At 41.1% G+C, this 20265-nt stretch overlaps 1 protein-coding gene, 1 long non-coding RNA gene and 1 other non-coding gene across 3 annotated transcripts; 1 reads left to right on the plus strand and 2 right to left on the minus strand.

Annotated features, from left to right (window-relative positions):
• The first annotated feature begins 2174 nt into the window (after positions 1-2174).
• Positions 2175-2281, plus strand: LOC118713887. The gene has a single exon (XR_004986433.1). It is a non-coding gene; the product is annotated as a U6 spliceosomal RNA (small nuclear RNA).
• A 6770-nt stretch (positions 2282-9051) lies between these two features.
• Positions 9052-10402, minus strand: LOC118712784. Its single transcript, XR_004986132.2, has 3 exons — positions 10224-10402; positions 9380-9388; positions 9052-9064 (listed from the first exon to the last, which is right to left on the minus strand). It is a non-coding gene; the product is annotated as an uncharacterized LOC118712784 (long non-coding RNA).
• Positions 10403-16830: 6428 nt separating this feature from the next.
• On the minus strand, positions 16831-18336 carry RBMXL2 (RBMX like 2). The gene has a single exon (XM_036428620.2). The coding sequence runs from the start codon at positions 18319-18321 to the stop codon at positions 17080-17082; it is 1242 nt and encodes a 413-aa protein (XP_036284513.1). The 5' UTR covers positions 18322-18336; the 3' UTR covers positions 16831-17079.
• Between the last annotated feature and the right edge of the window lie 1929 nt (positions 18337-20265).

The raw sequence follows: 20265 nt of genomic DNA on the forward strand, positions 1-20265 counted from the left end.
TAGTCTCTGCATTTTGCTGCTTCCCTGTGTTGATGGAGTGGTTTTCTGTGGTAGGTGACCTATAGGACCCAGTGGTTCAGCCTCCCCTGTCACCTGAGGTGGAAACTCTTGGTACACCCCTTTGTGGGCTATGTGTAAAGTCTTGGTTTAGTTAAACCTTGATTGCTGTTGATATACTGGGAGGAATGAGCCCCAGGCCAATTGGCTGTGAGGACCCCCGCTGTGTCTATAATGGAAGAACTGCTACACTGAAGACACCCTTATGGGACAGGACTTGTTTCAGTGGAGCTTTGGTGCTTGAATGTGTCACTTATGGATGCAAGGAGTTGAAATCTGGTGTCGTCTCACACTGACCACTAGGTACACTGGCTTCTGGATCTCCAATGGGGTGCATGTCAGCTACTGTCTGAGAACACCCAGCAGGAGCTACAGCATGATCTGCAAATTTCTCCTCTTAGCTTGGAGGTTTTGGAGCTGTCTGACGAGAGCTGCAGTTTTTTAGGTTAAGCCATGAGAGGGCAGGCCATTTATATGCAAAAGCCACTGTGCAAGGCTTAGGTGGGTTTGTAAATTGTGTGGGGTGGTGTCTCAGGGAATCACTAGGCTAGGGCATGGCAAACAGCAATGGCTGCCAGTCAGCTGTCTCTGTGTCTCCAAGTTTCCCCATCCCCTTGTCCTGCACCCCAGCACAGTAAACCTCTGTAAGAACGCCACCTCTGCAAGAACGCCACCTCTGCAAGAACGCCACCCTCACTTTCCAGCCCGACGGCAGAGAGTCCAACTTCTCCCCATAGGAGTTGGGTCCCCAGAGTCTCACCAGAAACTGGAGTTCAGAGTAATAGGGAGCTTGTGTCTCCCTTCTGGTTGAAAAAAACAGCGCACCCAACCTCCAGCCTCCAGCCCGATTCTCAAGATTCACCCGCCTCCCGTACCTCAGCTTTTCCGTGCTTGTGTATGTCTCAATGCGCTTTTCTCTTTCCGTCTAGTTGTAGAACTTCTACTCAGCAGCTTTCCTGTGGTTCCAGGTGACAGATGTTTTGTCTTTAGTTGTAGTTTTGATGTGGTTGTGAGAGGCAGCACGTACAGGTGTATACCTTATGCTGCCACTTTGGTTCTTTCATCATTGATGTTTCTATCTCTCTCCCCCTCCCCCTTCCTCTGAAATCAATAAAAATATATTTTAACAAAAATAAAGAAAATTAACAAACTACTACCTCATTCAAGAACATGGATGAATCTCACAAATATGATATTGAGCAAAAGAAGAAAGTAACAAATGAAAACATACAATATTAATTTCTTTCATATAAAATAAATCCAGCAAAACTACATCATATTAGTTAAGAGTATAGCTAGATTATTGAAATATAAACAAAAGCAAGAACAAGATTATTCAAAAGTCAAGGAAATGGTTACCTCCAGGAGAAAGAGAGAGAGAGAGAGAGAGAGAGAGAGAGAGAGAGAGAGAGAGAGAGAGAGGAGTTACTTTTGGGGAGAGGCCATGGGATTTGACATCTTATATTCGAGCTATAATAGTTAATAATTAAGTATGTATTCACTTTCCAATTTTTCCCTAAACTGAACAAATAATTATCTACTCTGTTCTGTATGTATGATATATTTTGCAATAAATATTAAAAAGGAAACTGAGACAAAATAAGTAAGATTAAGAGGACGGGCGGGTGGGATGAGAGCAGAGAAAGAGGAAGCAAAGAAGGCACAGAGCTCTCTAGCTTGAATTGTCATAGTAAACACAGAAACCTATCTTTGAGCACCAGGACAATGCTCCTTGCTTTGGCTGCTTCTAGCTCTACAGCTTTAAGTTCCCTTAAAGATTTCTGGGTCTTTCAAGTGGCAAAATAAAGCTTGAGAAAATCTAGACTGCCTCCTGCTTGGTGGTGTTTCAAGTATTTGAAAGGAACCAATACAGTCTCTGACAAAAGCCACCCTGCCTCTCAGCAGATAAAATGCATAAAAACAAAGATGACTGGACCACGAAAATACCCATCAGTGAAAGAGAGGGACCGAGCTGACAAATCCAAAGAATGCCCCATCCACTAGCCACCCCAAGTAAACTTCTTGTCCTAAAAGAGAGAAATTATTATAAAATCTCCAACTCACCTGCTCAGCAGGATTTTGGGGTACATTATTATTTGTGAAAATAGAAAATTGAAGTGCTTGCTTTGGCAGCACATATACTAAAATTTGAATGATACAGAGAAGACTAGCATGGCCCCTGTGCAACGATGACATGCTAATTCATGAAGTGTCCCACACATTAAATATATAATGTATACACACACACACACACACACACACACACACACACACTCATATATATATGAGAAGCACAATATGATCTAGGTTTGAAAAGCATGATTGGTGAAATTTTTAAATGGAGTCAGCAAACAAGAGATTTGCTATAAGAAAAAAGAAAAAAATAACAAGTAACAAAACAAATACAAGCTCAAGAAAAATTCTTAAACCTCAAAAGGAATGGCCCAAAAAGAGACAGGAGTGACAAGATAAAACATAAAAGACATGAAGGACAAATCCAGCTCATGAAATATGCATATAAAAAGCATTCTCGGCCCTGGCCTAAATTTTTCCCAGTGGTTAGAGCATAGACCTGAAGACCAAAGGGTCACGGGTTCGATTCCTGGTCAAGGGCACATGATTGAGTTGCAGGTTCCCCAACCCTGGTAGGAGTTCATAGGGGAAGTAACCAATCAATGTGTCTCTCTCACATTAATGTTCCCCTCTCTCTCTCCCCCCTCTTCCCTTCCTTCCTCCTCCCTTCCTTCCACTTTCTGAAAATCATTGGAAAAAGATATCCTTGGGTGAGGATTAGGAAAAAAAGCATTCTCCAAAGAGTTTGTATCACAAATGGATATTGAATTTTTATTAACACTTCTTTGGAATCCATGGATATTACTGCGTGACTTTTTCTTTTGATCTACTGATATAAAAGATTATAGAAATAGATGTTGTAAAACCGCATTCCTATTTGTTCACAGTATGTTATTCTTTAAATGTGCTGTGTGGTTCAAGAATCAATGAACTGAAAGAAAAACATGCCTTGAACTAAAGAACCACTTGAATTTTCAGTTTGAAATGTTTCATTTTACTCACAAGCAAATATAATAAAAAGGTAGATCCACATAAAACATGTGAATGAAAAAGTAAAATCAAACCAGCATTTAAATGAAAAGATGATTCACCAAGGAAAAATAATCTATTAGCCTCAGATTTCTGCTCAATAACAATAAGTGCCAGGAAAATAACTCAGCATTAGCTACAGATCTTGAAAAAGACACACACACCAACCCTTTCAATCTGGTCTCGCTAGCATTCATTAAAAAATCCACTAAAATAACATTCAAACCACATAAGAACTCAGAAAATCTACCAACCACATTTCCATCCTTAGAAGCTATTCCAGATTCTACTTTAGCTGACCACACATGAATTTAAATTAAAAGAAAAAACTTAATAAAAGGTAAGATGTTATAAAAACTGGCAGTAACTATTAAAAACAAAATATATACTACATAAATTTTAAATATCCTAGGTCATCATTAATTATTTTTGACAGAAGTGCTACAAAAACAACAAATTATAAAAATCCCAATGACTTCATTCCAAACTGCAGTAAGTGGTAGGCAGAAAACTAGAGAGTAGAAACATTCTGATTTTTCTCTTCTTGAAAAATGTGGGGGGAGAGGCTCAAAAATAATTTCAGTCTCAACATGGAAAATATTGCTCCTCCCTGACTTGTAAACAGTTAAGTGTAAATAATGTTATCAGCTCATATTTCACCTCCTTAGTTCTTTTTAATTCCCTTTTTCTCCCCCACAGGCTGACATTCCAGACCACAGGTTGCCAACCTTTCGGAACTCATGAGCCACCAATGGCGCGCGCAGACCACTGGTTGGTGACCACTGCTCCCAAGGATTCCTAGCTAGACCAGTATAGAATAAATGTGATGGTAATATCCCCATCTTAGTTCTTGCTTCTTCCGCTTTCTCTATTTTAGTATTAAGAATGCTGTCAGCTGGTATCTTGAAAAACATTTATCATGTTATGTTTTTGGTTTACTAAGAATCTGTATCAAAAATGAATACTGAATTTAAATTAATGCTTCATTGTAAATTATGGAGGCAGTTGCGACCTCTTTTTTCTTTCTATTGTAGAAAAACTATATTAATAGATTTTATAAAACTGCATTCTTATTTGTCATGGTGTATTATTCTTTAAATGTTGTGTGGCTCAATTTACCATTATTGAGAATCTGTTTTTATATACATTTACAGGTGAAAGGTGCTAACAATTTTCATATTTTTTGTCAGGTTTTGGTAGCAAAGTCACACTGGCTTATAAAATGAATTTAGATATTGTCTACCATTAAAAGGGTTCTCAAATTTAATTTGTTCCAAGAAGGCTGTTCAAGAAGTGATTTGTTCAAAAACCAAATCATTTTTTCCCATTAAAAGTAATGTAAATTGAATTAATCCATTCCAGACCCCCAAATGATTCCTTTTAAGCTTTCTTATATACAGTACATGCCTAATGTACTGTTTAATCTAGAAATAAGTCTTTTCTTAAATTTATCAAACCACCCCCTACGAGCCTTAAACGAATCACTTTCGGCACTCGTTCCAGGGGTGTCTTCCAGATCAGCATGTAGCATCCTTTCTTGTTCTCACATCGCTGCCTCTGAACTGGCTGTCACTGGCTCACTGCTTTTTGTTTATCCAAATCAACAACAGTTGGAAAATATTATTCTCAGCGAAATAAGCCAGTCAGAGAAAGACAAGTATCACATGATCTCACTCATATGTAGAATCTAATGAATAAAATAAACTAATGGACAAAATAGATCCAGAGACATAGAAGCATAGAACAAACTGTAGGATCTCAGCGGGAAGGTGAGGGTAGATGGGTGGATGAGAAGAGATCGACCAAATAATATGTATGCATATATGTGTAACCCATGGACACAGACAATAGGGTGGGGAAGGCTTGGGATAGGAGGCAGGTGCTGGGGGGGGAAACATATGTAATACTTTAAAAACAGAAGAGGGCAATGGGGAAATACAGGGGATATATGTGACACTTTCAACAATAAAGATTTTAAAACACATACATATATACTAGAGGCCCGGTGCACAAAACTCGTACACGGGCACAGGCACGCTCCCTAGGCCTGGCTGGCAATCGAAGTTAGAGCATCTGGCGTGGAAGGGCAGGTCCCAGCTGACCTCTGGGCCCTGGGCAGCACCTGTGCCCCTGAGCCCCCATGCAGCCCCCTGGGCCTGAGTCACGGTGCCTGAGTCCCCATGCAGAGAAGCAGTGAGTACAGCCAGACGCCGCGGGCTGGGGCACAGCACAGGCCTCTGGGCCCCTCAGCAGTGCTGCACAGAAGCCGAGTGGGCAGCACACTCAGCCAAGGCCCACTCTGTTCAGCACTGCCACCTGGTGATCAGCACACGTCATAGCGAGCATTTGAACTGTTCGAATGACTGCCTGAGAAGGCAATTTATATATTAGGCTTTTATTACATAGGAGGTATATATACTAAATTTAAAAAAACAAATCAACAACAATTTTTCTACCTCTTCAATTATTTGTGATCAGTTTCTTTCACACCCTTGGCAATATTAGCACTCTTGATGGCCTTTTTATGTTTTACAATTGTGCTAAATGCTTTGCCAGCAATAAAAGCATTCTCTCCTTTACTGCCTGAGAGATGCTTTTCGTCATGCTGAGGTATTAGCTTGAAAGGATTGTTAGTTTGAAGACCAAAATTTGGTTGCACAACCAAGGCATTTTTTCTGTGAACAACTTGGTCAAGAACTAAACTGTTTGAGATGGGAGAAGTTTGAGAAACGACATTTGACTATACTTTTTAATGATTTATATAGCATGGGAATTTTTTTTTTCATTTTTCTTTTTTTTTAAATATATTTTTAATTGATTTTTTTACAGAGAGGAAGAGAGAGGGATAGAGAGTTAGAAACATCGATGAGAGAGAATCATCGATCAGCTGCCTCTTGCACACCCCCCACTGGGGACGTGCCCACAACCAAGGTATTACATGCCCCTGACCGGAATCGAACCCGGGACCTTTCAGTCTGCAGGCCGATGCTCTATCCACTGAGCCAAACCGGTCTCAGCGGGAACTATTTCTTTAAAGTATGAACAAAACAAGAGTGATTTGAGAGCTCATTCTTTCATAAATTTTAAATAGCTTCCATGGTGCACATAATTTGTGCACTTGGGGGGGTGTCCCTCGGGCCGGCCTGCAACCTCTCACAGTCCAGGAGCCCTTGGGAGCAGACCTAAGCTGGCAGTTGGACATCATTAGCACTGCCGCAAAGGCAAGAAAAGGCTCCTGCCACTGACACTGTGCTTACGAGCCATGAGCCATGAGCCAGGCTTCTGGCTGAGCAGTGAACCCCATGTGGGAGCGCACTGACCAGCAGGGGGCAGCTCCTGCATTGAGTGTCTGCCCCTGGTGGTCAGTGTGCATCATAGTGACTGGTTATTTGCATATTAGCTCTTTATTATATGGGATTCTACGTGTTCCGAATCTATTTCTGTACTTTACGTTTTCCTATTAAGATGCTTATTTTACTGAGAGCATGGAGGGAGAATCCACACAAAGCCTGGCCTTAACTAAGAAGCCCTTAGTTGAGGATACAGAGACAAGAGTCCAGAGCGGGGAACAAGGCCACTCCATATGCATGGAAGAGCAGCAGAAGTGTGTGACACAGAGAAAAGAATTCTGGGCACCTGCAAGGGGTCCACCTGGAACAGCGGTCGGCAAACTCATTAGTCAACAGAGCCAAATATCAACAATACAATTCAAATTTCTTTTGAGAGCCAAATTTTTTAAACTTAAACTATATATGTAGGTACATTGTTATTAACTTAAGAGTACTCCTAAACTGGCCTATGCTAAAAACTCAAGGGGCCAAAGAGCCACATGTGGCTCGCGAGCCTCAGTTTGCTGACCACTGACCTGGAACATCCAGCTAAGTACTAATCAGTGCCTGTGTGTAAAGAAACTATCTGGGGCTGGGGAAGCACCATCTGAAAGGATGAGGAAGGAACAGTACCTGCCCTCACGCCAGGCCAGGAATAGTGCCTGTGGATTAGCCCTCGACTGAGTACTATTACTCCACTGTTGTTCTGACTTTTGTAGTTATTGTTCTGGTTAGCCACCATTTACACCCTAAGGAGCCAAGTCCTGGTTAGTTCATCTCTCCTGGGTACCATTTTGAGTTTATGAACATGGTTGTTTAGAAACATGTATAAAATCAGATGTTTCAAAAAAGCATATTCCTCCCCCAAAGTTCAAAAATCTAGCTTTGTTACTAATCCTTCCAAGAATAAATGAAGCATAGAGGAGTTAATCCAAATATATTAGTTATACGTAGCGTGTGCTCTCTACTGGAAATAGTGGAAATAAAGCAGTGTTATTACTGAGGCCATAAAACCCATTTGGTGAGAACTAATCTTCTTACTTTGCTATTTTTGTATCACCAAAATGTTCATAATATTTATGACTTCCTTATATCATAGAAATGGCGTTTCTTCAAAGCAATTTTTAAATTCACTGTTAAGATGTATTTTTGGAGTTCTGCTGTTAAAAACATTTCACTGGACATAAACGAGGAAACACATAATGGCTTTATCTAGACCCTACTTCACTTCAGCCTTTTATTTAGGTTCATTTCTGGTCTTCAATTACCCTTCTGTTCAGAAGCAAAAAGCTTGTTTCCCACTGCTAGTGTGAAGTATTCCGTACTCCACATGTGGATAGGTTTTCTTCTCCACTGGACTGAGAGATAAATACTCAAAGACAGAGACCACGGCCTGTGAACTGAGCCCCTTGGATGGACATCAGAGAGACTTGGGCTCTTACGCCACAGCATGCTTGGCAAAGGTGACTTTTTCTCAGGCAGTATAACCTAGTAAATAAAGGCAGCTTAATGGGATTAAAACAATATTCCATCGGATTTCTATTTCTGTAGCCTTTGGCAAATTACCTACTCTAAGGCCTCGCTTTCTTCACCTGTAATCCTATCCTATCCTATATAATAAAAGGGTAATATGCAAATCGACCGAAGAGTGGAATGGTCGGTCATCATGACACACGCTGACCACCAGGGGCCGACGCTCAACACAGGAGCTGCCTCTTGGGGCCAGTGCGCTCCCACAGGGGAGTGCCACTCAGCCAGAAGGCAGTCTCCGTGGCAGCACTAAGGATGCCTGGCTGCCGGCCCCACAGGGCTTCCGGACTAAGAGAGGGTATAAGTCAAGTTGAGGGGAACCCCCTTCCCCCCCCTGCCAAGTGCACCAATTTCATGCATGGGGCCTCTAATATGGGTATAAAAAAGGAATCTACTACTTCATAGGGTCATTGTGAAACTAAATGAGGAAAATTCAATGCCTGCCCACAGGAATCCCGTAAAAATATTAATTATTTGTTACTATCATAAGAACCTTGAAGAAAACTTAGCATATAGATGAAGGAAGTGTGATGAGTGAGTTACAAAATGATAGATACTCTGGGTTAGATTAGGGATTGAAAAATCTTAACAAACTCAAAATTATATAAACAAACACACCTATGCCTTCTTCTAAGCTATTTGCAGTTTCTAATTTTTACATTTAAAAAGTTAGGCCACCATTTAACAAGATGAAAAGAGTTCTGCGAATAGATGGTGATGATGGTAGGACAACAGTGTGAATGTACTTCATGCTACTGAACTGTACACTTAAAAATGGGTAATATGGTAAATCTTAAAATTGTATTAACCACAACTTTTTAAAGTTTTTAAAAACCTTACCTAAAAGTGGAATATATTTAGAAATGTAATAAGACTATATATTGTATGTGTATATATATATATATATATATATATATATATATATACACACACTAGATACTTATAATAATAAAAGCTTAATATGCTAATTGGATCAGATAATCTTCCAGAGGAAGCTGGGGCTGCGAGTGAAGCCCGGATCCCGGGTACCGGAGGGAAACCAGTGGCTGGCAGCCGGGGGAAGGAAGTGGCCAGAAGCCGGGTAGTAGCAAAAAAACTACTCTTGCACTAATCTTGTGCATCAGGCCTCTACTTTGTGTGTGTGTGTGTGTGTGTGTGTTGCTCGAAGCCTCGGTGGCTGCCTGGCCCTTGCAGCCCGGACTTTGTCCAGAAGGACGTCCAGAAGGTCGTTCAGCTGTCCAGTCTAATTAGCATATTATGCTCTTATTATTATAGATATCCACATATAGGGTTTTTTTGTTTTGTTTTGTTTTTTATCAAAGTACTTAGCCAATTGAATCAACATTATTTATTAAATTAACCATCTTTTTCTACCAATTTGAATACTTGTACACACCTGGGTATATTTATAGTCTTTCCAAATATACACAATCCTCAGTATTTGATTATATGAAGATTTCCACTTGCCTCTATTTCGTTTTCATCATATGCTGAAGGAATAGCACAAGCACCACCAGCCTTAAAACTCTGATCCTGGAGCTTATCCTTAAACTTTTAGTGCCATCTAGTGGACATTTTCATGAGTTAACCGCCTCTGTTCTGAGACAGGAGATACTTTCCTCCATCCAGCTTAACTCACCAGGGCAATTTTGAATGTAAAAAATGTAAGCCTTATCATGTATAGGATGGCCCTCTACCTCCAATCTTTCTCTGCAGTCTACATTTTAGATGCCAGATATAACAGTCAAGATTAGCTCAGATCACCACGCCTATCTTCAGAAGTTTCAATGGTTTCCAATGGAATATAGCCCAAGTAAACTTAACAGAGAGAGAAACAAAGTCAACAATTAGGACAATCCTAAAATTAACTACAAATATAAACACAAGACCTATCTGTATTAAAATGGGTAACACACATAACACTAAAAAGGAGCTTCCTGGACTCGGGGAAAACCTTGAAATTCACATCCTCTGGAAAACCTTCCTCTAATCAGACTTCATTTGCATGCCTCTCTCATAGCACTTATCTCTCCCTATTTTGCTCTCTAGTTTGAGTGACAATCTGTCATCCACACTAGGTTTTGAGTGCCTTGAGGATAAAGACAGCATCTCGTTAATTTCAGGTTCAAATATCCTGGACACTTTTCTTAAGAAGAGTGACTTTTTCGGTAAAGGTGACTCTGAAACTTTAAAGGGAGTAAAAACATTAATCTAGACCAGCGGTTCTCAATCTGTGGGTCGCGACCTCTTTGGGGGTCGAACGACCTTTCCACGGGGCTCGCATAAGACCATCGGAAAACACGGATATTTACATTAAGATTCATAACAGTAGCAACAACGAAAATAATTTTATGGTTGGGGATCACCACAACATGAGAAACCGTATTAAAGGGTCGCAGCATTAGGAGGGTTGAGAACCACTGTGAGAACCACTGATCTAGACAATCCATGCCTGTTTCCCGGTTTCTAAATTGTACCCATTTCAATTTTTATTAGTTTGATCCCAAATTGATTTTGTATTTCCTGCCTTTCTTATTTTACTGATTCACATTTTGTTGTTTCTCATTACTGCTCTCCTGATAATCAATCTCAGGGTATGCCTTCTTAAATTAATATGTTGATGATTCATCTGTGTTCCTTCACCCTTTCTATATAACTTAACCTTCCAGCAAAAAAAACTATCTTGATGTCAAAAAAGAATAGCAGTAAAACCACAGTCTCTATTTACTGAGCCTACTAGGTGCTTCATGCTTTAATATATTGTCTCCAACAGCAATCAGTTCTTACTCATCCTTCACATCTTAATTTAATCATCACTTTCTTAAAAATGCATTCTAAGATGTCCTAAACTACACTAAACTTTTTGATAGTATCTCATAGCACGATGCATCTCTTTCATGCTTGTAATAGCTAAAACTTCATATTTTCTTTTTCATTTTTTTAATTATCTGTGTACATATTTTAACATTGCTCCCCCTCTCATAAATACCCTCCCTCCCCCGAGTTTTGTGTCCATTGGTTGTACTTATATGTATATATATACAAGTCCTTTGGATGATCTACTATCTGCCCCAGATCTCCCTACCCTACCTGCTGTAATTTGACAGTCTGCTTGTTGCTTTACTGTCTCTATATCTATCTTTTGGTTCATCAGTTTATAATGTTCTTTATTATCCATAAATGAGTGAGATCATGTGGTGTTTCTCTTTCATTGATTGGCTTATTTCACTCAGCATGATGTTCTCCAATTCCATAAAACTTCATATTTTCAACCAAAAGCTAGCTTCCCTTTGGAAAACCGATCCCTTTTAGGATTAACAATGTCTACTTTTGTGCATCACAGTGTCTCCAATGCTTAACTAAGAGATAAGATTAACTTGTCCAAAACCAGTCCCCCAAGTGGAATTAATTCCAAAGTTCAGTGGAAACTGGCTAAGGCCCTGTTTTAAGGCCATCAGAGATGGAAGATGCTCAGACTTCACCTGGTGGAAAAATATTCATTAATGCTGTCAGTTGCTCCATGGACAGTGTGGATGTTCCTGGAACCATTTTGGACAGAAGGAATGTGAAGATGGGGTCTCAAGCATAAGCTGAGTAGGCAAGCTCAAGATAGTGAACATAAAGGTTTTGGTTATGAGATGTACATTTCTTAAATTATACTCAGTGAATAAATCCTCCAAAGCACCTGACTTGTTCCCCACCCCTCTTGCTCATAGTTATGAAAGCAATTATAAACAAGAGTTCTCAATTGACTAGATCTTTCCTATTTTCCTATAGAGATAGTTTTAATACATTAATATTCAGTAAAGAAATATTGGGGCTTTTATATATGTATATGAGAAACACCCTTTTATGCTATGATCTTTTGAACTCATCTAAGCTCTGGGTAAGTCTTTATTTCCAAATGTTTACACCTCAGTTAAAAAAATTAAGAATTTCATATCTACACAATGGAATACTATGCCGCTATAAAAAGGAAGGAACTCCTACCACTTGCAACAGCATGAATGAAGCTGGAGAGCATTATGCTAAGCGAAATAAGCCAGTCAGAGAAAGATAAATATCACATTACCTCATGCATTTGTGGATTATAAAAATGAACTACATAACTGATGAACAAGAACAGATCCAGAGACAGAGAAGCATTGATTAGAAGCTCAAACCTCAGAGGGTAGTGGTAAGGGGGAGAGATCAACCACAGGACTTGGATGCATGTATATAAGCCTAACCAATGGACACAGACACCAGGGGAGTTAGGGCATGAGTGTGTCTGTGCGTGTGTGGGGGGGGGGGGGGGGGGGGAGGGGAGGGGCCAATGGTGGAATGAGGACACACATGTAATACCTTAATCAATAAAGAAAAAAAAAATTAAGAGTTTTAATATTTAGATTACTCTACAGAAATAACTATTAATTGGAAAAAGTTTTTCTTACTATTATGATTCAAAAATAATGTCAAAGAGAAAAAGTACATTTTTCTAAGATTTGTTTTTCAGACTTGCAATTTCTACCCTTGAGGTTATGCTGAGCTAGCTATGAAAACTGTCTGGGATAGGAAGGTTCTCTTTACTGAGTCAAACAGAATACGTCATCACCCATATTGATAAAAGAATAAAGCTGGAAGCCAAAACCGGTTTGGCTCAGTGGCAGGGGTCGGCAACCTTTAAGACATAAAGAGCCACTTGGACCTGTTTTCGAAGGAAAAAAAAACCTGGCAGCCGCAAAACCATTGCGACATTTTAAACAAATATAACACTGCATATATTGTTTCTTACCTTAATACTATATACCGGATCGTGCAGAAAAAGGATTTTTTCACTTAACAAAAAGAGCCGCATGCGGCTCCGGAGCCGCAGGTTACCGACACCTGGGAGCATTGGTCTGCAGACTGAAAGGTCCCGGGTTCGATTCTGATCAAGGGCATGTACATTGGTTGCAGGCACATCCCCAGTAGGGGATGTGCAGGAGGCAGCTGATCGATGATTCTCTCGTGGATGTTTCTAACTCTCAATCCCTCTTTTCTTCTCTGTAAGAAATCAATAAAATATATATATAAAAAAAATAAAAATAAAAAGCTGGGAAAATCACTGTCAAGAAAAGATTTGCAACTGAGAGAATTTCTGAATAACATTTTTTGAGTAGCCATTATATGTTGTTGGTGGTTTAAGCTCTTTTTTTCATATTAAATTTTGTCTTATGAAGTATTTTAAAATTATAGAGTAACAGTAAGATACTTATACACCACAGAAATTTAAGGTGGTAATGTTGCCATTTTTGCTAAAAATTGTCCCTTTTTAAAAAATATATATTTTTTTATTGTTGAGTGTATTATAGATGTCCTCCATTTCCCCCCTTTGTGCCCCTCCACCTGGCTCTTACCCCACACTCCAGGCCTTTGTCACACTATTTTCTGTGTCCATGGGTGATACATTTATGCATACAATGCTAACCTCTTCCCACCTACCCCCTTCCCTCTGAGATATGAGTCTATTCCATGCTTCCAAGTCTCTGGACTTATTTTGTCCATCAGTTTAATTTGTTCATTAGATTCCACATATAAGTGAGATCATGTAATATTTATCTTTGTCTCACTGGTTTATTCTACTTAGCATAATCCATGCTGTCTCAAAAGATAAGGTATCCTTTCTTTTTTACAGCTCCATAGTATTCCACTGTATAAACATACTACAGCCTTTCTATCAATTCATCTGCCTTCAATAAATCAACAAGCACGTGCTGGTGAGGATGTGGAAAAAAGTACACTGCTGTTAGAAATGCAGACTGGTACAGCCACTGTGAAAATCAGTATGGAGATTTCTCAAAAAATTAAAATGGAACTGCCATTTGACCCGGTGATCCCACTTCTGGGAATATATAATATCCTAAGAATCCCAAAACACCAATCAGAAAGAATATATGCACCCCTATGTTCATAATAGCATTATTTACAAAGGCTAAGATCTGGAAAAAGCACCTTTTTAAGAAATAAAACAAACCTGGTGGAGGGGGGGGGAAATGAGGAACTTTTGTAATTATATGAACAATAAAGATTGTTAAAAATAAATAAATAAAACATTATAGAATTCAGTTAAAACTGACTATTCATCTCATCTTCCTTTCCTTCTCAATGTAATAGCCTGACTTTTTACGTATCACTCCAATCATGTTTTATTAATTATACCTGTATTTATGCAACTTGCCTTTTCCCCAAAAACAAATATTTTTTATACTTACCTGTGTTGATGCATGTGGGTGAAGCTGATCATTATTAGCTTCTACATTGGACTTCATTATAATAAACCTCAGTCGATCTTCTCCAGGCAGGCTGTTGTTCCTTTTTAAACATTCAAAGACTGCTATAAGACCCACTCTTGTGTATAGCACCTTGTATACATGTGAATCTCTCTCTAGATCCTCTCCTTGAAGTGAAATTTCTGGATCATAGGGTATGCACCCTCCAACATTACTAGGCATTGCCAAAATAGCTTTTCTTGCTTTTTTTCTTAAATCATTTCTAAGCATTCTTAGAAGTTATTTCAATGCAAATAAATTCTTTCAATCTATGGTTTTGTATTTCTCTTTAACAGTGTTTTATCATAAAAATACCTTAATAATGTGGAAAATTACGCCAACATTTTTCTTCTAAGTTTGTGCTTTTTGTGTCTTAAAAAGGAGTTCTCTACCCAAGTGTCACACATTTCTTCATTTTCTTCTATTTAAAAAATTTCCTCTTCACATTTACATCTTCAAACCATCTAGGATATATTTTTGTATATGCTGTAAGTTAGGAAATCTCATTTCATCTTTTTGCAAAGAAATAGGCATAAAAACATCCATCCTTTCTTTTAACACCATCTCTGCCATATATCATGTTTTTATATACAAGTGTGCCTGTTTCTAGGCTATTTTGGTTCACTGGTCAATCTTTGTTCATAACACATGCTTAAATTACCAAAACTGTAATAAGACAAAGGGTATGCGAACTCCAACATTACTAGGCATTCTAAAATTATTTTCCATTTTTTAAATTAAATTGATTTCTAAGCATTGTTTTGGAAGAATGAGTAGAGTGAGTCCTTTCTAATTGCTTGGGCTCTTCTTGCTCCTTATTTCACCATCAAAGGTTTAGGATTACCTAAATTTCCCACAAGTGTCATTTTTAAAAACCTGTTTCTTAATAATTTGTCGATAGTGAAATTAAGCTATTAATTTTTTTTCATTTTTGTGCTTGGTTGGCCAAATCTTTTTTTAGTATTCCATCGTTGATCAATATAAATAAATGGTGTTACCAGGAAAGAGGGGAGGGGAGCTGTGTGGAAAAAAATCATGATGTAATTTCATTTGAAGTTGTATTGATTTTCCAATTTAATTTGGTGAGGCTGAGATAAAAAGTGTTACTGACCATTTCGTGATATGACTCCATTTATTTAGTCTTCTGCTATGTCCTTTAATAAAGATTAATAATTTTTCCATAAAGGTCTTACCCAATTTTTACTAGGTTGATTCCTGGATTGTTTTTACTCTTTTTTAGCTATTTCTTACATTTGGTCTTCTGGGCCACTAACGCAGCTTTTCCTGAAATTCATCTACTTTATTATTTTGTATAATAAAATCGTGTTTTTAAGAGTTGTGTATGTCAATGTGCTGCATTCAGATCTCTTTAATTACTTTGCTGTTCAGGTGTAGGTCTGTTTCCTCCAGTATTACATTGAATATGATCCTAACATTTTAACCCAATCCTTTCTCGCAAGAGTCCCTTAACTATACAATTACTTCCTCTCAGATAAATAGGGAAATTCCACAGTTGTTGAGTGGAAAACGTGTTTCTTGCCCTGAGCTTATGGTAAAAAAGGAGACTGGGATATCCCTGCTGAGCCACTTGGGAGGAAGCCTCTCTAAACTTTTCTGTGTGGGGCCCTTCTCCACCTTAAGCTATGGTACATTCAACCCACCCCCTTGCCTTTATGGACAGGAAGACCCAAGTCTCTTACACCAGGTTGAGATCCTCAGATATAGAATTGCCACGCTCACTCGAGAATTCTGAGTTCCTGATGTTGCTCACATGTAATTCCTCCACCCTTAGGGCAATAAACCCAGTTCTTTCCACGGGAGCCAACGGCTGGCCCTAGAGCCAAAGGCAAGTAGCTTGGAGACAGGAATGGAAGCCATTAAGATCCCCAAATCCACCAATGGTATATTTTCTACCTGTTTCGTAATAACTTGGTGGTGGTGAAAACGCAATTAACTGAAGTTTTCTGGTTTTAGTTTTGCAGTTTTATGGTTGGTTGGCCAAATTTTTAACTTAGCATTCCATCCTTGCCCAACACATGAATGAATGGTATTTTGGGGGCAAGAGATTCTGTAGATGCCCAAAGAAAAGGCAAAAAGCAAAATATGGCCAGCATTATCCACTCGCTTTTTTTTTTTTTTTTTTTTTTGATTTATGAACAGAACTTGCTTTACATGAGCATCTAATTTAAGTGGTGTTTGTTGTTGCTGTTCATTTGCTTTTCAATACTAGGAAAACTGAGTTTGTTTCAAAGATCCCCCTGAAATCTTAAAAAAAAGTGGCATACACCAATCCCTCCCATTCTCCCACCCAAAAAAAATCTAGTTGATTTCAATCGACAGAATGATCCATTTTTCCATTTTAAGTGGGCAGACATTTGTAAAATAAAAAAATGGTATGCCTCATTTACCAGGAAAAAAAAAAAAAATGAGACGGGAGCAAGCAAGCCTTTGACTGAATTTCTACTTGAAAACATAAGAAGACCAGTACGCAGATTCAAGTCATGCTTTAAAACTGAGCTTGTTGCAAGAAACGTTTAACAATTCCAAAATGAAATTAAACGAGTTTTTTTTTTTTTTTTAACTTTTTCCTCTCAAAAGAACCAAAGTTATGGGCGAGGAAGTTAACAGAGAATTCTCAACAGGTGAACACAATTCTTCCTTGGACCAGTCCTTGGGTCGTCAGTTAACCAGAAAACAGCATCTTCCTTTTCCGTTGGTTTCTCTGAAGACGGGACTTAGGGTTTTGGGTCCCCAGTCTGTTCCAACATCGCTTAGTATCGGCTCCGGCCTCCCCCTCTCTCCGGGCGGCCTCCCAGGCGGCCTCCACCGCGGGGAGCCCGGCGGCCCCCGGACCGGCTGTAAGAATCGCGCGGCGGCGGGCACCCCCTCTCCAGGGACGCAGGAAGCCCGCGGTCGGCCCGGTCGACCCGGTCGCGGCCCCGGGAGTAGCGGTCGCTCCTGCCGCCGCCGCCGCCGCCGCCGTAGCTGTCGCGGCCGCTGTAGGCGTCGGGCGAGCAGCCTCGGTACTCGTCGTAGCGGCCTCGGCCGCCGTACGAGGGCGGGGGCCCCCGCGCCGGGTTGCCGCCGCGCGGGTCCCCGTAGCTCTCGAAGGGATCGCGGTAGGAGCCTCCTCCGCTCGGGTGGTCGGCGTAATCGCTGCGGCTGCGGCCCCCGTAGCCGTCTCGGTCGCCGCCGTAGCCTCTGGACGGGAAGTCGTCCCGGGCGCTGGAGTGGCCGTAGTCGCGGTAGGTGTAGTCGCGGGGCGAGGGCGCGAAGTCGCGGGAGTCGCGGGCGCTCGCGTAGTCTCGGCTCGAGTAGCTGTCCCGGGGCGAGTAGCCCTCCTCCCAGGGGCCCAGGTAGGGGTCCCGGCGCGGGGGCGGCTCCCGGCGCGGCGGCCCCGCGTAGCCATCTCGCCCGCGCGCGGCCGGGGCCCGCCCGCGCATCCCGCCGCCGCCGCCGCCGCCACCGCCACTGCCGCCGCCGCTGCGGGGCAGGCCCGACGGCGCGGCCCTCTTGGGGGGCGGCCCGGCCCTGCGCGGCGGCGGCGGCGGGCCGCGCTTCATGGGCATCGGCGCCCGCGAGGAGCGCAGGTCGAAATCCCCCGAGTAGCCGCCGCCGCCGTCGTCGGCCGACCCGCCCCGGGAAGGGGAGCGCCGCGGCCCGACGCCGCCCCCGCGGGCCCCGCGCAGGCCCCTCGGGCGCCCGCGGCTGCGGGACGGCGGCAGCGGGCCCCGGCGGCCGCTCTCGAACGCCGGCTTGGTGGCCTGGGCCACCTTGATGGCCTTACCATCCAGGGACTTGCCGTTCATGTCTCGGACGGCGGCCTTGGCGTCGGCGGGGCTTTCGAAGGTGACGAACGCGAAGCCTCTGGACTTGCTCGTCTCTCGGTCCTTCATCAGGAGCACCTCGATGACGCGGCCATACTTGCCGAACTCGGCCTCGAGGGTTTTCTCGTCGATTTCGGGGCTGAGCCCGCCGATGAAGAGCTTCCCGGGGCGATCCGCTTCCACCATGGCTGCGGGCGCGAAGAGGCCAGTGGCGGCGGGGACGGCGAGGAGCGGGCTGGCCGAGGGCGGCTCCTACCGGTCGCGGGTGGCGCGTCGCGGGAAGCCGCGAACTCGGTCGGCGGCCCCACAGCGCACGCCGGACCGACGTCCCTCCGGATTGGATTGTGGCGCCGGCGCAGGTGCCGCAGCCCCGTCAGGGGGGGCTCTGGCCGCGCTGATTGGCTGGCTGGTTGTCCAGGTCCCAGGTCCCGCCTTCGGTGAAGGGTTGCCGTTTGGTCATTTTCTCTCCCCGCGTCGCTCAACTTCACCTCATTCACCAGGCCCGGCCCTGGGTTAAGGTGTCGAAGGCCTTCCCTTAAAGTTCGGCGGTGACATTAAAACTATTCGGTTAAAATGTCTTCTCCATGACTCTTCATGAGAACAGTCATGCGTTACAATCAAAGTTATCGAAACCATTTTTTTTAAAACAGAAATAAGTTCATTGAAAAATGAAATAACAGCACAAGTTTAAGAATGTAGTTTATACGCAGAACGTATTTGGTTTTTTTTTTTTTTTTTTGAAAACGGAAGAGATGACTCGAGTGTGGGCAGTTGGTTGTTGGGATAGGAGAGGGCATCGTTCTTTGGGCGCACTGTTTTTTGGGTTATTTTTTGTTTTTCGTTTTCCACCTTCCAAGGGCTCCGATGTGTAGCATTGAAATTGCCCTTTCAAACGAAGGTATTATTGGTCAGAAAGTCACAGGAGGACAAAATAAAGGCCAAGCAGGAGAACACTTGGACACCCGTCAAAGGAGCAGTTGAGCAAGCCTAGCAAACGAAAGGTTTCACCTCCATCTTCAATGAGGAACTCCTCAGAAAAAAATTATTTGGGGTTTATTCGAATAAATTACACAATGCAAATTTATTCCTTACAATGTTTTTCAAAGTGAATAATAACTTGGTGGGTGTATCTCTGCTTGAGGCTTTAACATTTAAAAAAAAACACTTAAAAAAAAAACTATATTCAGTTTTACTTGGGGCAGTTTTTAAAATGTAGTATAAGTTTTTCAAAAGTTGCTTTGGTGAAAAGTTAATAGACTTGAGAAGTCTTTATGTGTACACATGTACGTGTTATTTAGTTTATTGCAACAGCTATACAATGATGAGACCGTAAAAATAGGCATTTTGTAATTTTTCTTCAACGGGGATGATTTTAAGGTTTCAATATTTATCATGCATGAATGGTAATTAAAGTGCATCACAGTTCATTTGATGAATTGCAGTAACAGATTTATTATTTCTAGGTTATTTGAGATGTTGATTTTTTAAATATACTTTTTGTTTGCTCATACTTACAAATTTTTTCATTGGCCTATGTAGGATTTTCTCCATCATATTGAACTGGGAGATTTTTGCCTAAATTTATTTTAGCTTTGACTATTCCAATTTTTAAAATTTTCTCCTTGGATTTTATTTTTGTAGGATATACTTTTCTAGAATTATCTGTTTTTAATTTGAAATTTTAAGGACAGCTATTTTGCTTTATTTTTTATGATCTTGTCAGAAATTTATTTTTTGAAAGAACCATCTTTATTATTTGCTGATTCTCTGTTTTGATTTTATTTGCTGCTATTGCCTTCCTTCTTTCTACTTCCTTTGGATTAACAATTTATTTTGTTCTAAATTTTTAGGCAAGGCACAGTGCACTGAGTTAAGGTTTTTGTTCTAATTTTTGTATCTAAGTTCAAATTTTATTCTATTTGGACTAGTTAGCAGCATGGCCTGAGGTGGCATACATAGTGGGTTTTTATTTTCTTCAGTTTTAACTTTAATAGACAAGGCTTTATTTTGAATTGGTTCTATTTTAATTCATTTTAATTCCCAGTTTAGCTATCCACAAATCCAGAAATTAATATGTAGCTTTGAAGATAAGCAACTTAGTGTGTTCTGTTCTAATTTTTTAAAAGTAAT

The sequence above is a fragment of the Pipistrellus kuhlii genome, unplaced genomic scaffold (assembly GCF_014108245.1).
Source record: "Pipistrellus kuhlii isolate mPipKuh1 unplaced genomic scaffold, mPipKuh1.p scaffold_m20_p_9, whole genome shotgun sequence".
Lineage (NCBI taxonomy): Eukaryota > Metazoa > Chordata > Mammalia > Chiroptera > Vespertilionidae > Pipistrellus > Pipistrellus kuhlii.

Bases quoted from the DNA above. Each gene is read 5' to 3' on its own strand.
- RBMXL2 (XM_036428620.2), bottom strand. From the start codon at position 18,321: ATGGTGGAAGCGGATCGCCCCGGGAAGCTCTTCATCGGCGGGCTCAGC.